Source organism: Astatotilapia calliptera, chromosome 6 (assembly GCF_964374335.1).
Source record: "Astatotilapia calliptera chromosome 6, fAstCal68.1, whole genome shotgun sequence".
NCBI classification, from domain to species: domain Eukaryota; kingdom Metazoa; phylum Chordata; class Actinopteri; order Cichliformes; family Cichlidae; genus Astatotilapia; species Astatotilapia calliptera.
In genome coordinates, this window is record NC_137427.1 from 6,076,586 (window position 1) to 6,091,175 (window position 14,590).

Consider the following 14,590-nt stretch of genomic DNA (forward strand, 5'->3'; position numbering starts at 1 on the left):
CTGGATCAAGACATAGTCCAAACTCCTGAGGAAAATTACCTAGCTTTTTAGCTGCTAAACGCCTCACTATATTCATTAAGCACTTCCTTGCTGGTGCTGTGAAAGTGGTGTACAGAAGGTTTATCAGTGTATTTCCTCTGGAAACAGCTGTCCACTGCAGCTGGTGCAACTTGCGTGTCATAAAAGCAAAGCAATCAGCTAAAACGTCTTATAAATCTTAAGCGAACTGCAGAGACTGAGTGTGGAACTGCAAGGGACCACTTTCACATTAGACATAGCCATTTGTTCAATTGTTATCATATACTGCTTGCTGTGAAAGACATGCTAATGTAAACTGCAAATTTAAACTGCGGTTGTCAATCAGTTGATAAACGAGACAGTGACTCTGCAAGGCTGTAGTTAAATATATCAATAGACTATTTCAAATCACACACCCAAAAAGATTTTTTAGGGTGAGAGGAGGGGTACACCGCGGTCTGTTATACGGCTAACACAGAGAGACAGATTTTAGCATTCTCACAGAAACTCGCATTCACCTTACGACCAATACAGCAAAGAAAATAGTATTTACATAACCACATTCTGGATACTCTTTTTTCATACTTTTACACTTCTTGCCCATTTTCACTTCAAATGGCATCCAGTATCACCTCTGATCATACACCACTGTTCTAGGAGCGCTTTTAAACTAGTTCCTTGTCTGTGTCATTTCCACTTTCCCCATGTATGACATTAATTTGTAATAAGAGGTGCGCATAGAAGACTCCAAGACTATAAAGGTACCTGAATCTGGACAAATTTTTGTGTCACGTATCAGGTCTCGTTATCATTATCCTTCTTTTATAGCTGTGAAAAAACGTAGTTTTATACGTTTCAACAGTTTTTATTTCTTATTTCATTTTAATTATTTGCTAATTTTTTGTTTTTTGTTAGTTTTAGTTCGAGGCTTAGTGATTATCATCTTTTAATTATAATATGAAGTGGTTTTTTTCATGGGTAGTCACAGCCTTTGATGTTTAGATGTCTATCTCACTAAGCTCAACTGACATGAGAATGACCAAAACATGTCCTTTCTCACATGTTTTTATTCAATTTACTTTGGCTATTTGTGTAAAAAGTAATTTCAGTGTACAATAACTTTACTCAAAATAGTAGAATACATATAAGTTTGTAAGTAAGAGGCCCTCAGAACATTTTAAAACATTTCTATAGATATGATGTTAGTGAATATAGGGTAAGTGGATGCAGTCACAGTTTGATTTCGTGGTTGGTGGAGATGAAGGGCAGAGGAGCCGTGACGATGACCTCAGCTTCACCTTAACCTTCCTTTGGATGGCACTTTGGAAATGGATGGATGAAAGGATTTATGGGAGACTTTGGCAATGACAATTCTGGCAGTTCTGTATGTTTGTGTGGTGTGTGTTTGTAGTGTGGGTAAATACATACAAGCTGACTTTGGGCGAAGCCCTGTCTGAGGAAGATACATGCAGGCCCCACTATGTTATGCAGCATGTTGCAGTTCTTAACCAGAGCGCACAGGGGTTCATCAAACTCACGCTCGTTCCCTCCTTCCTCCTCATCCTCTGTGTCCATCTCCCCTGCATCACCCAGTCCCCCCAGCATGGCAGCAGCCAACGGGGTACCACTTTGTTCTATGGGTGACATTACCTTAGAGGAGAGGAACCAATCGGATTATGAAACACATAAAGCTATTATCAAAATTTTGGCAAATTTGCCATTTTTTGTACTGTTACAGATATTTTCAATAGATTTATTTATTTTGTATATTTCAAATAAAAGCAAATTTGAAACGTCTCTTGTGTCAAGTAGAGATGAAATAGGAAATTGCTATGAAATCCTAGTTTTAGTTATCCAAGAACAACAAAATGTTTCCTTACCTTCTTCTTTTTACTGTTCTTTTTAGAAGTCTGGTTGGTGTTTCCCATCACCCTGCCCTCTTCTCCCTGTCTTCCCCCCTCCCTTCCCTCCTTGCTGGTCCTCACACTTCTCCAAAGTTTATCCTCCTCTTTTCCTCTTTCTCACCCTTCTCTGTTCAAACGTCACATGAAACTCCAAAATCCATACTAGATCCAATGCATCCTAGGTGGCAACGCCTTTTATCGCCCAGGAAGGAGGAGGGCAAATGTTTCCACTTGCACCTCTACTACAAAAAGCGACTCCTCTCAGTGCATGTGCTTCAGTCCCAGATCCTATTGGTCCAGTGGTGTGTATATGATGCCACATTCAGTCCTAAACTCCTATGGGTTGTTGGCGGCTGCCATGATGAGATTTGAAATGTTTACGGTGATATTATGGAATCGGGGCAGAGTGATGGAGATTGACGGGTTGGGGTGGGAGAGTTGGGTCATATCTGAGCTGAAACAACCCGCTGCGCCAGACTCTGGCTCTGATTGCATGACTCGACCATTTTCTCTCTCCCTTTCTATCCCTCTCTGTCTCTCTCTATCACACACAGACACGGGCATGCGCTCTGTTTTTCCCTTTATCTGTAACCCCCTTTTGCTACAAGTGATCCCTTGAATTTGGACCAACTTAATCTAATCCATCCCACCCACCTACCCCTCTCTCTCAAACAAACATCATGCTTATGGTTTCCAAATGACTAGTCTGGCAAAGCTTTGTGTGTGTGTGTGTATGTCTCTAAGTCAGAAAGAGAGAGAGATAGAGAGAGAGGGAGGGAGGGGGTGGTAGAATTATGGATGAAGAGTTGGCTGTCTGTTTAATCCCCAGCAGTTCAGATTAGAAGAAAAGAACTATGCTGACAGGCTACGAGAGCATGGGGCTGCAAGTAGAAGAAATAGAAGTTGAATATTTATTTTACACAACTAGTCACTGTGAGACAAAAAAAAAGGCGATTAAAAAAATTAAAACACATGGAGACACGCTGGGAAAGAGAAAAGTGAAAAGAGAGGCACATAACAGTGCATGCGAAAACATTTTAGAAAGTAAAATTGCAGGGGTGTATAATAAAACCAGTGATTGCAACTGTATGATGTAAACTTCTGACTTAGTATAGACACTACCACAACAACTACTACTAGTGCTACTAAAAATAATTATAGCTTTATGAAATTGCTGATTATACTGATAATCATAACTGTGTTGCTCGTGAAGCGGTGGGAGCATTGATGTGGTGCAGATGCTCACCTGCAGCATCTGTCTCTGAATGTAAGTCTTCACCATCACCTGCCTTCTGCTCATTGGTGTCTGTGATTTTGCTGCTTGTCTGTTTATATTCTTGACTTTGATCTCAACCCTGATTAAGTAGAAGTTATATAAATAAAGTTCTCTAAAGCCACCAGATGGCACCAAAGATGGGGCCAGTGTTATTAATCTTGATGGAGTCTCGCTTCAGTCTTGTGGCACAATTGAAAAGCTTTTTTTTTTTTGGTATGAGGAATATGTTTAAGAAACTATCTTGTTATATCTGTGCTTTTAAAGATGATTCTCTTCACCACAGCTTTTTAATTGTTTCCCTTACAATTACGTTCTAAAACCATCAACGCTTATTCCTTTCCCTCTAGAAATAAAAATACTGGTACTTGTTTTCTTAGGATCATTGTTTGATTATTTTGTCCAGTCCAATTCATCTACTGTTCTTTGTTGAAACCAAATCCCAGATGTGAAGCACTGTTGTTATATATACTGCATTTTTTATATACATGTGTATTGGGTGTAATATGTGTGCCAGAGATTTACGCAGTTTGATGAAGGCTCATCGCTTGCAGCCTTAATCCTCTGTGGTCAGTTCAGGAGAACCAACACATTTTTTGTGTCTATCTACTTTCCCATGTATCTGGTCATTAGACCACCCATTTTCTTCCATCTGTTTCCTGAGTTTAACCTAGTTATCTTTTTCTCAAAATCCCATGTTTTTGATGCTGGTAATCTCTTCTGGGTTCACAAATTACTCCACAGTTACTTGTTATAAAGCAGTTTGTAAAGGTTTTTTTTTTTTACAAGACATAGTTTCAGCAATTTTTAATATGCCTATTATGTAAAATGTATTCCTAGACAACACTCTGCATTGCCTCAGTATTGCCAGTAGAGTGCAGCAAAGCTTGGTTGTTGAAAATAGTGGGATTAACACACGCTTAACGGTAATACATATGCACTACCACTAGATGCCAGTATCATCCCTAACTATGGAGGACCCAAATCCATCATATTAGTAAAAGAAAAAAAAACTACATTGTATCAAAAGAAGCAGTGGGATAGTGAGCATAGAGAGTGCTATAAAGAGCTAAAAAATAATCCAGTGAATGAAATCAAAAGTTAAATTAAAAGTCTCTTCATGCATGCTAGCGTAGCTCTCACGAGCTACACAAGAGATTGAATTCCTCTTAGTGCAATACACCCAAAGTGCAACAGTACAATTCCTAATCAAGAACTATTGTCTCTGGTATAAAATCTATTACTGAACCTCTACTGAAGTTTTTTCTAAAAGATATTGTACCATCAACACCTCATTTCTTTAAAGAGACAAAGATGGACTAAATTGCTTGAAAAATCATACAAAACCAACACTGACACTGAGAGTCTTTATGCTTGCAGTCCAAATGAAACTGTTTTAATTTCAATTTTCAAATATTTCCCAAAGTGATTCCTGTAGTCTACCTCCCAATATTCTAAAGCATGGCAATCAGATGAAATCAAGATTTAATGAAATAGCGTATCATCGATCAATAATCAGCACTGCCTACAATAATGTTTTAAAATCTGAACTGCTTACACCTAAAATATCAACTGGAAAGAATAATTTTCTCCACTTAATTTAACTGCTGTCACAAGAAACTCAGAGACATTACTAATACTGACACATCTTAAAATCTGAGTGATGACTAAGTGGAATCACTGTGATTTTGAAGTGCTTGAACAATCAGAGATAATTGTAAACACACTTTTCAGCCTATCAAACCAAAACATACACGAAAGGAAACTTCAGATGTGGAAAATGCAGTGAGTGTAACAACACTTTAGATGTTAAGTAGAATATTCAAACAAGAGTTACAGAACTGGGCACATAGAGTCTGTCTTAGCCAAACACAACTATGAAGCCAATCATGGCTCTCCTGCTGCTCCTCCTGCTGTTCACTGGACTTGAACATGTAATTCTTTCTGCTATTTCTGCCAGGGAATTTTATCAAATAAATAGATGTTGGATCTCATCACTAAACACAATGACACCTGCTGGGCTGACTAATGATTTTAGCTCAGATCTTCTCTGAATAAGTATATAAATGAAATGTAATAGTTGTGACGGCCAGTGGGCTGGCCTTGTGTTTTGCTTTTTCTTTTACCCGTTTCTTGCAGGTAGGTGGAGCTGACCCAATTAGTGATGCAACACCAGTCCCAGTGTATATAAAGACACCTTGACTGAACCAGCAGGCTGGCTTTGGCTCTGTCTCTCGCCGTCTGGCACCCATCTTGTTCATTTGGAAGTTTCAGTTATAGCTGTTATGTCCTTTAAATTGTCTTTAAGTTGCTTTACCTTATTTTCATTAAATATGTCTTACAGCCTTTAAAAGCCTGTGTGTGGTCTCCCTCTTAATTGTCACTTTCTATGAGCCGGGTTGTGACATAGTATAGAAAACTTTAACCCCGGCTGTATTCACTCTGCTCTGTTTTAAAATGTATGAAGGTCGTCACATGAGATCAGAAACAATGTCAGATTACTGTAAATGTTACAACCTTCAGTTTTGTTTCATGCTCTGATGAAGGCCACAAGGCAGAAATGCTAGCTTGTTTGTTGGCATGCCAAAAAATTGGTGAGATTTTCCTGCTATTTCTTTGAAGCTTTGTGCTTGTGCTGCCTCTTAGGTAGTCATGCACAGATTACTTTAGATGAACTAGACCAATGAGTTCAAGTGGTATTGAAAAGCACCCAGAATACAGAACAGAGGTTCTTTTGCTCTCCAAACAACAACAAAAAAGAAGCGTTTCCACCATGCCTTCATCAGCAGCTTGGTGTGAGCACAAAGCCTTTCAGCCACAAAACCCCAAACAAAGCAGCTGGGTGAGAATTCATGTGCCATCCCTCGACAACTGCAAGCATACCAGATGCCTGAAAGACAAGGATGGAAGACAGGCCAACTGAAAATCCAGTGCTGGGCTGTAAACAGCATGATGGACAGATTCCAAAACCCAGGATTTTGCATGCTATGCAAACAGCTTTAGGGTGGGTCAGGTCAAACATTTTGCCATTTGAGATGGGGGATGTCTATGTGTATTTGCATGCCCACTTTTTGCACAATGACACACACACACAAAAAAGATCTCATAGTAAGGTCAGATGAGCAAAAAAGGGTGCTTTCCAATTTAAAATGTGCAGACACACAAGTTTATCACAAAACAAACAAACAAATAAACAAAAAGCTAAAGAAAAATTGCTAAAACCGTTTTGAAGTCTTTCTTACATAAATAAGCTGCAGCCTGAACAACATCGGTGTCATCAACCCATTCTAGCATTCTGCACTTCTTACAAGTTTTTCACTGAATTAAAGACTGGGAATATGTATAGTACACTAAGCATGTTTGATGTCCCATCTTTAATGGAAACATTAAGAGTCCTTTCTTCATTTGGTTTTTTCTATTCTTTTCTGTTTCTGTTTCTTTTCATACCTTTGACCTTCAATGTGCGATAATCTCTTGAGTTGTGGCTGAAGTTAAGCTAAATTGAGCTTAACCCTGTTGAACAAAGATAAGACTGAGCTGTAACACAAACATAGCTCACAGCAAACATATTAATGCGTGAAAATATATATCTGCGACAACACAACAATGGAGACAATTATTAAACTAGAAGAACTCACGCTCTGTTTTGAGTATTAGCACTTCCCATTCTATTACATTTCAAAGCGTAATTGTAGAGACAAATACCATTATGCAATAAGGAATCCAAACCGTGTTCTCTAGGTACAAAATAATACTTATGAAGTCAACTTAACTAACTGCATCAATGTACTTTAATGTAAGTGTGGCTGCAACAAATTGTGAGCCTTTTTGTCTCCATCTTATTTTATTGGTTTTACAAGCCACATTTTTACTTATAATTCACTCTAGACTTCCTGCTTACCACTAAAAGTCAGTCACAAACCCAGTAACTGACTATAAAACATACACTGCGCCTAGCAGACACTAGCTTGGGAACATAGTGGAGAAAAAAAAAGTAGAACGAGACACATGTGGCTCCATGGGCCTGACCTCTGACAGTGATTTATCATTTTAGCCAGATCAATCTGTAGACGAATATGAATATGTCAGTTCTTCAGACCAGAATTTGGATCAGTTATCACAGCAGCTTGAGCATAAAGTTACATCGTCTCTGAGTCTTGTCTGTTTAAACAAGATTAAATGACAGAAAAAAATGTTTGTGGGAGGAAGTGGTTGCGACTTGTGCACTGATAAAACAAAGAACAATTCAAGTGGAGAAACTAGTGCATGATCATCATGTTTCTTTAGAGTATACTCTCGTATTACTGATTCAGTCAGGATAGAATAATACTATCTAATATGTCTTATATTAGCAAAACACATGGGGAGGTAAAAGTGTGATAAGAATACAACTGAAACCACAGTGTGACCTGTGATATGACAAAATATCATAATTAACTCATTTTACCTGAGATATGCTGCCTGTGTCTTAGAGGGCAAATTCCACCTTTATCACCCTTAAAGTGGTGCAATAATAGTAGCGTTTTATTCTTATTTACTTTGAAAGGAGAGAGAATTTTAATGACATTTATGACCTAATAATTTCTTTGGTTGTTGTCAGAGTACCTGGGTTGTTGACCCGGTGTTTTCAGTTATGGAGCCTTTGTCAGTTTCCATGCCTTTTACCTGTTTTTTTGTGTTAATCATCTGTCTGTGTGCAGCATTTTTTTATTCTACTTCCTCTGTTTCATTAGTTAGATTTATCCCAGCTGTGTTCTCACCTGTTTCTGGCCATTATCATTATCCAGTCTAACCCCTCAGTTTCTCTTGTAAGAAAGTGCTTGATTATAGGGGTCATCTGAGTACTGGGTTATTTTATGCATTTGGTACATTATTGTATTATTTACAATACAATACTTTACAGTATGAAGTCATTCTTAGGCAAGTGTTGTTGGGATCTGGCACTATATAAATAAAATGGAATTGAATTGAACTGGGAGCAAAAAAACAGTAACAGTAAAACAGAGAGATTGCTGCAGGTTGCTACAACTGAAAAGAACATACGTTGGCTGTTTTTTATTGCTACCCACTTTTGTTTTTTTGTCGTTCACTTTGATTTTCATGACATACTTTAAACTGAGATGTCATGTAAGAGTTTTAACAGAACTTCGTCCCCCCCCCCCCCCCCCCCCCCCCTCTTTTTGCTATAATTAACAGCTTCAGTACATGTCTCCACTAGCCTGTGATCAGATTATTTATAACTGGCTCTGGCTTGCCTTTTGTGGCTTTGAAGAATTAAGTATGCTGGATCAATGTTACCAGGAATAACTAAATGATGATCACCACGTGAGCTTGGCTCTTTTATGGAATGTACGGTGAATTGGCTTAGTGATGCTTAAGCACACATTCATCAAAATCTCATGCTTTCTGTTTAAAAGGTTGATAGACACGCTAATCAAACCTGAACTAAGTCCAAAATTGCAGCAGCACTGTGCTGACAGGAGGAATATAACATGCTGGTATAGTCAGTAAAGGATTCCCATTTAACCTGACATCATTTTACAGGCTGCGACCACATATGGCTGTCTGGATTGTCCCACATTCTCTGCTCTCATTCTCGCCCACTTCCCCACTCCCAAAAGGAGGATAATGCCTTTTGCACCTGTCCAGATATTATTTCTGCATTTTCATGTGACCTAGAAGATAAATGTGGCTGTCCTGTTAAATTAAATCAAAGACTTCTCTTACAAACAAAAATAAGGGTCAGAAAGTCGCAGTAATGTCGGAATATGTGTTTGTTGGATTGTTTTTGTTTTTTGAACAGTGAACAACTGTTGCTGCTTTGCCCCAGTGGAAATAGAACAACAGTTAACCCACTTATAAAGCATTTTTCTAAAGCTGTGCTGGTTATTATACCAATGTCCTCGTTGCTTTGTTAAAAATGTTGACCAGTTCAGAAAACTGTGTGTGATTTTTAACATATATCAGAAATAAAGGTGTAGTTTTTACTGTTTCGTGATATTATGACGTAAAGCTGCAGCTGTAGCATTTCGTCTTTCATCTTTCAAATATAGCCAATGTGTTTGATCATTCAGAAGTGAGATAATACAATATTTTTCAAAGCCACTGAATACTAAGTTACTAATACTAATTACCAGAAATGTGTGGAGTGGTGTAAATTAGACCCTATAAAACGGCTATTCACACATACTGGGTAAACAATGGGATGTACTGTTATACAGTGTTTCCTTGCTGTTCAGTTATGCCTTCATGCAAGTGAGGTGTGGAATCTTGTTTGCTAGAATATATTAGTTTAAAAAGAAGGCCAGCTAATCACTGGCATCTGCTAACATTTCAGTTAGAGGATAAATTTTAGGATTTATTGAAATAATTTTTTTTCTTTCTATGGTTTCATGTGGTGGATGTATGTGACATGTGCATGATATTTGGATTTTGCCTACATATGAAATGAGTTGTTGATTAACTTCTTTCAATTCCTCACTCAAATAAAGCTCTCAATATAATTATAATTATTTGCTGTTTTTCTGTAATTAAGTACACCTTATACAGTTAAAAAAACATTCCAACTTTTAAACGCATTTATAAACAGAAGTAAATAAATAATCCCTGAATATGTGCACAATGTATCTCCTCAGTCAGTGTCTTTGTGATTCCTGGTTCTTAGGCTTGTTCCCTGGCCTTCCGTGTAAGTGTGTCGTGTCTCTAGTATAGGTTTTGTTCTGTCTATACGTTTAGTCATCTGTCTTCCTGGTCAGCTGTCTCCTTGGTCTGTGTTTCCATGCCTGTTCTGGGTTTTCCTGTCTTATTTTGATAGTCCTTGTCCTATGTCAGTGTTTTCTGCTTTGCTTTCTCCGTCTGATTACCCTCCTGTTTCCCATTCCCTCATTACCTTCTGTGTGTATATATATCGTGTTTCCTTCGGTCCCTGGTCGATCTGTCCGCCTCTTTATTTCAATAATAACGTATACTTTATTGATCCGTGTGGGGAAATTCCTCTCTGCATTTAACCCAGTGAAGCAGTGGGCAGCCATTGGGCGCCCAGGGAGCAGTGTGTAGGGACGATACCTTGCTCAGGGGTACCTCAGGGTAGCTGTTCAGGGGAATCAAACCCCCGACCTTACGATCATGGGGCCACCACTCTACCTACTGAGGTATCCTTGCCCTTTTTCCTTGCCTCGTTCCTTGCCTTAACTCGCCATCTTCAGGTCATTTGTTATTCTTAGCTTTTCCCAGTTTCGTTTTTTTGTTAGTTTCTCTGTACCTCCAGTCGTGTTAGTGTTTCTTTGTATTTTTTTCACCGCCAAAATAAAGGCTCTCCTTTTGTTATTATTTGCCCTCGCCACCGTGCCTGCATTTGGGTCCACATTGTTTTTGCCAATCACTGTTGAGTTCTGCATTTTCTTGTCCACTTGAACAAGCCCAACACCCCCTGCATCCCCACATAGCTGGAACACATACATGTAGCTCTCCTCATGCCATGACGTCTGCTTCGCCAGACGTGACATTTTTAGCACTGATGTTGGACTAAACTACATCTGTCTGCTCAAAGTTTAGTTCCTTCCTTCTAGCTCTAATCTCGCTTTATGTTGCAATAGGTCTCTTCTTTCTTCCTTTATTACATTCAACTATCATTCACTCTCAAGCCTTTATCCCAGACCCAGACATCCAGTAATTCATTATTCAGTCAGTCTGTTGCTCAGTGTATGTGTCACACAGTGGAAAATTGTGTTTTTATATCTTGTTTTGGATCAGACTGTGTTGGTACAGGGTGTCGATTTTATTTGCATGATTTTATTGTAATAGTGATATTGCATGTTTGTTTATTGATATTCCTATTGCATGATTTTATCTCCATATTTAAAGTGTTGATTGAACAATATGTTTTTTATTATTCCACTGTGGATTAAGCGGACAATTGTAGGCACCTGTGAGGTGGGGGCGTTCCCCGAGGTGGCCTATCAGCCACCAAACTGACTTAAGGGAGATAGTGAGCGCAAAGACAAAAAAGAGAGAGACACACGAAAAGTGGAGAGCTGGAAAACAAAACGTGTGCAAGCCAGCATATGAGAAGAAGGACCTCTGGCCTGACTGTGGGGCGCCACGAGACATTCGGCGATCGGCCAGCACAATCCGGCGATCCAGTCCCGACGGACAGAATAGCGACCGTGGGAGGCGACGCGTGAAATCCACAGTAGGGCAGGGGTACGCCTCTGCCTGCATCTGTGAGTATCGCTTTCCCACTGTTGGGCGCTAGGAGTAGCTTTGCCGGGGAAGGGTAACAGCGGCTGCGCTGACAACGTTGCTGGCCCGTGTCTGTTGTTTCAGGGCGGAGCTACGAGGGAGGCCGTGCGCGGAGGTGGAGAGTAGCTGGACTGCACGATTGCGCACAGTCAGGTGGAGATAGGAGCCTCCTCCCTGGTCTTCTGCTGGCGAGAGTCCACATCCCGGAAGAGGAGTTCCTCTCCTGTCTCTCTCAGCTCAGGAGAATTTGCCCGTGTGTTGCTGGACTGGGAGAATTAGGACCCTGGGGGGGAGTTTTTAGTATAGGGAAAACATTCATTTAGCTTTGTGTTTTTAGCGTTTAATCATTCCTGCCGGCAGGGTTTTTAGCGGGTTGTAAACACTATTTTTATTGTATACGGGGATTTTAGCTTGTATTTGGGGTTCTGACTGTGTTTTATCCTGAAAATAAATGGTGTGTTTGAAGCCAGCTAAATTTCTGTGCTCTGAGCGCTGACCCACTCACTCCCCTTTCTGCTTGTATAGGCGTGGTGGTGAAGATTTAGTTCCACCAGTTTAGCGGCTACATATGGATGACTCATCTGAATAATGAGAACTGGAGATGAAACTAAGAAAAAAAGGGGAAATATAAAAACATGTCAAAACACAGCCTAGTTTTCTTTTCAGATGGCTTTAAAGAACATTTAATGATTGTTAGTTTATGACTCTAATCCCAGGTGACCTTTTGACCACTGATCAAAACTGTGTTGCAATTGGTATAGCTATTTCTGCCATTCTCTTTTTCTAATTAAAATGCCACTCAACATCCCCAATAACTAATAAACCTAAAAGGTTTGCTATTTAACAAAGGAAGGCACAAAGCAGGATTATCATTTGTGCCTCAGAACTGTTATTTTGTTTAAATTTAAACACATTTGATTGCTTGAACTACCGTAAGGCAGTGTTTGCCTTTCATGTTAAAAGGGTACAGGGTACACAAGGGTACAGTTAGTCATCATCAGGGATTTATTTTTTAAGGTAAAAGAAATTCCTGTGATGCTTTTACATTTCTCCCATATACAACAAAAAAGCAAACCTGTTGTCAGGACACCTCTAAACAAGGTCAACTCTAATCTTTCCATTATAATCCGTGGAGGTTTTTTGAAACCTTCCCAGGAAGTGTATTATTATTATTATTACTACTACTACTATTATTATTATTATTGATGGGAAAACTGGCTCCATATGCACTGGTTCCAGCTGTTTCTGCCAAATAGTTTTGGTGTCTAAAAGAAGCTACACAGGCAAAAGAAATATTTTATATATATGAGAATATAAATAACAAGCTTTTGTCTTTTCTTCAGTAACACCACAAACATAAACAGGAAGTGGATGAAACTGGAAGCCATAACTGCCAAAAACAATGTGGAAGATTTGCTATTGCAACACATTAAAATACACCAAAAATATCTGGATCAAACCAGTGAGAACAGAAAAAAAGTACATGGCAAGAAATTATACATGAAACTGAAGTCTTGGCTTATACACACAGAAATTTTTACTATGGGACAGATTACTAACTACGCTGACTACTTATTAAAGACTGCAAAACAAGTTCACAAGGCTGCCACTAACAAATACACACTTTTTAGGTACATTTTTATCTTTTTCATCTGTTTCACACTATGTCTGAATTAAAGCTTGCCCTGGCAGGTTTATTACCCTTCCAATCCTCAAGGAATGTGTGTTTCCTCCAAGTGTTCTGCTGATCTAAATTTAAATAATCCTTCTTTAATAATACAGGCTGGTTCTTACTAATGTGTAACCAGTCAAAATATACTCTGTTGCAAAAATGTTATGCGCACAATTTTCACTACTGCAAACAAACACCTCACGCTACTGCACAACAGATCTAAACGTAATCTAAATAGTTAAAGAGATATGGATATATAACGTTTTAACACTATATTTGTGAGCCATTTTTCAAAAAGGGTGCTGCTATATATGATTTATACATATAGCAATATGATATTGTAACATCCCATGCCTTATAAGGAAAGACACACCCTTAAAAAAAAAAGAACCCTTAAAAATGACAGTCTAATTATATATCTTGGCTTTACATAGTTCCCAGTTCAGTCACCTACCTGTCCAAAGACAGAGTCAACAATAGGGCGTAGCTTCCTCTTGTCACCTTCTTCCAGCCAGATGTCATCTGGGTCTCCCACTGGGGAGGACAGACTCAAAGTCTTGGCCTTGGGCTTTGGTGGTCTCTTGATGCTAGCTGAACTCCATCTCCTGAATGATTCAATTTTCTTCTTGATTGAACCCTGGAGAAGAGAGCACAAACAAATCATAAGCGTTCAATACACAGTTTATGATGTACCAACTCAGAAAAGTTGGCTCTCACAAAATTAATAAAAATGTAGCTGTTGATCATTGATGGTTTAGTTTCTGACAAATATAAGCGTCTTCTGTGATAATGTTGTGTTTAAGTGCATAAAACTCCATTTGGTTTGTAACATTATGAGCGTTAAGCATTGTGGCATTAACTTAAAAAATAAATTAGTACCAGCCAGACCTCAGAAGTTAAACCACGTGGGATGTTTAAGAGCATCATTGACAGGAGTTTGCATATTTTTGCATCTACATGCACTGACCTTCTTCATTAACTTCCCCTCTGGCAACTCCACAGATGATGAATTTTTCACATCAGTCATTTTTACAGTCCTGCTTCAAAGAGACGTCCTCTTTCTCTCTGTGTCACGCTCCTCCTCTTTATCTGTCCCCAGAGCATCTGACACCGGTTGATAATCTGAGGCATATCTCCTGCTGCTATCGCTCCTCCTTCTCTCATCCCTCAGTTTTACTCTCTCTATCTTTCACTCCTCCTGTACAGTATCTACATCCCTCACTCACTTTTCAATCGGTGTGTTTCTACTATCCTTTGCTCGTAGTTGTTCCCCTGTAAATACTTCTGTGTCACACATGTGCTAAATTCTCCAGAAAAGCCCATCAAGGCACAGATTATTATAAGCAGAAGTCTTCCCAAAATGTAAATAAATATATTTTTAAATGTCTCTTTCCAGTTTATGTAGAAACTGACCAATTAACAAGCAGGTATCAAAATATTGAGATGTTTATAAGTGTGTCAATGACAGTGGTTAACATAGAT

General features: G+C 39.0%; 1 protein-coding gene and 1 long non-coding RNA gene across 3 annotated transcripts in view; one reads left to right on the plus strand and one right to left on the minus strand.

Annotated features, from left to right (window-relative positions):
- cabp2a (calcium binding protein 2a) overlaps positions 1–14,234 on the minus strand; it is a 21,260-nt gene extending 7,026 nt beyond the window's left edge. Inside the window, exons 1-2 of one of the 2 annotated variants that reach the window (XM_026169905.2) lie at positions 14,076–14,234; positions 13,563–13,745 (exon numbers count right to left, since the gene is read on the minus strand). In XM_026169905.2, coding sequence (XP_026025690.1) covers positions 13,563–13,745; positions 14,076–14,135 — 243 coding nt within the window. In that variant the 5' untranslated portion in view covers positions 14,136–14,234. Of the gene's footprint in view, positions 1–1,446; positions 1,669–1,898; positions 2,458–13,562; positions 13,746–14,075 lie in introns of those variants that run through there. The other variant, XM_026169904.2, reaches the window with a different exon arrangement.
- LOC145429281 (uncharacterized) lies at positions 10,177–11,905 on the plus strand. Its single transcript, XR_013909523.1, has 2 exons — positions 10,177–11,417; positions 11,521–11,905. It is a non-coding gene; the product is annotated as an uncharacterized LOC145429281 (long non-coding RNA).
- Positions 14,235–14,590: the final 356 nt, after the last annotated feature.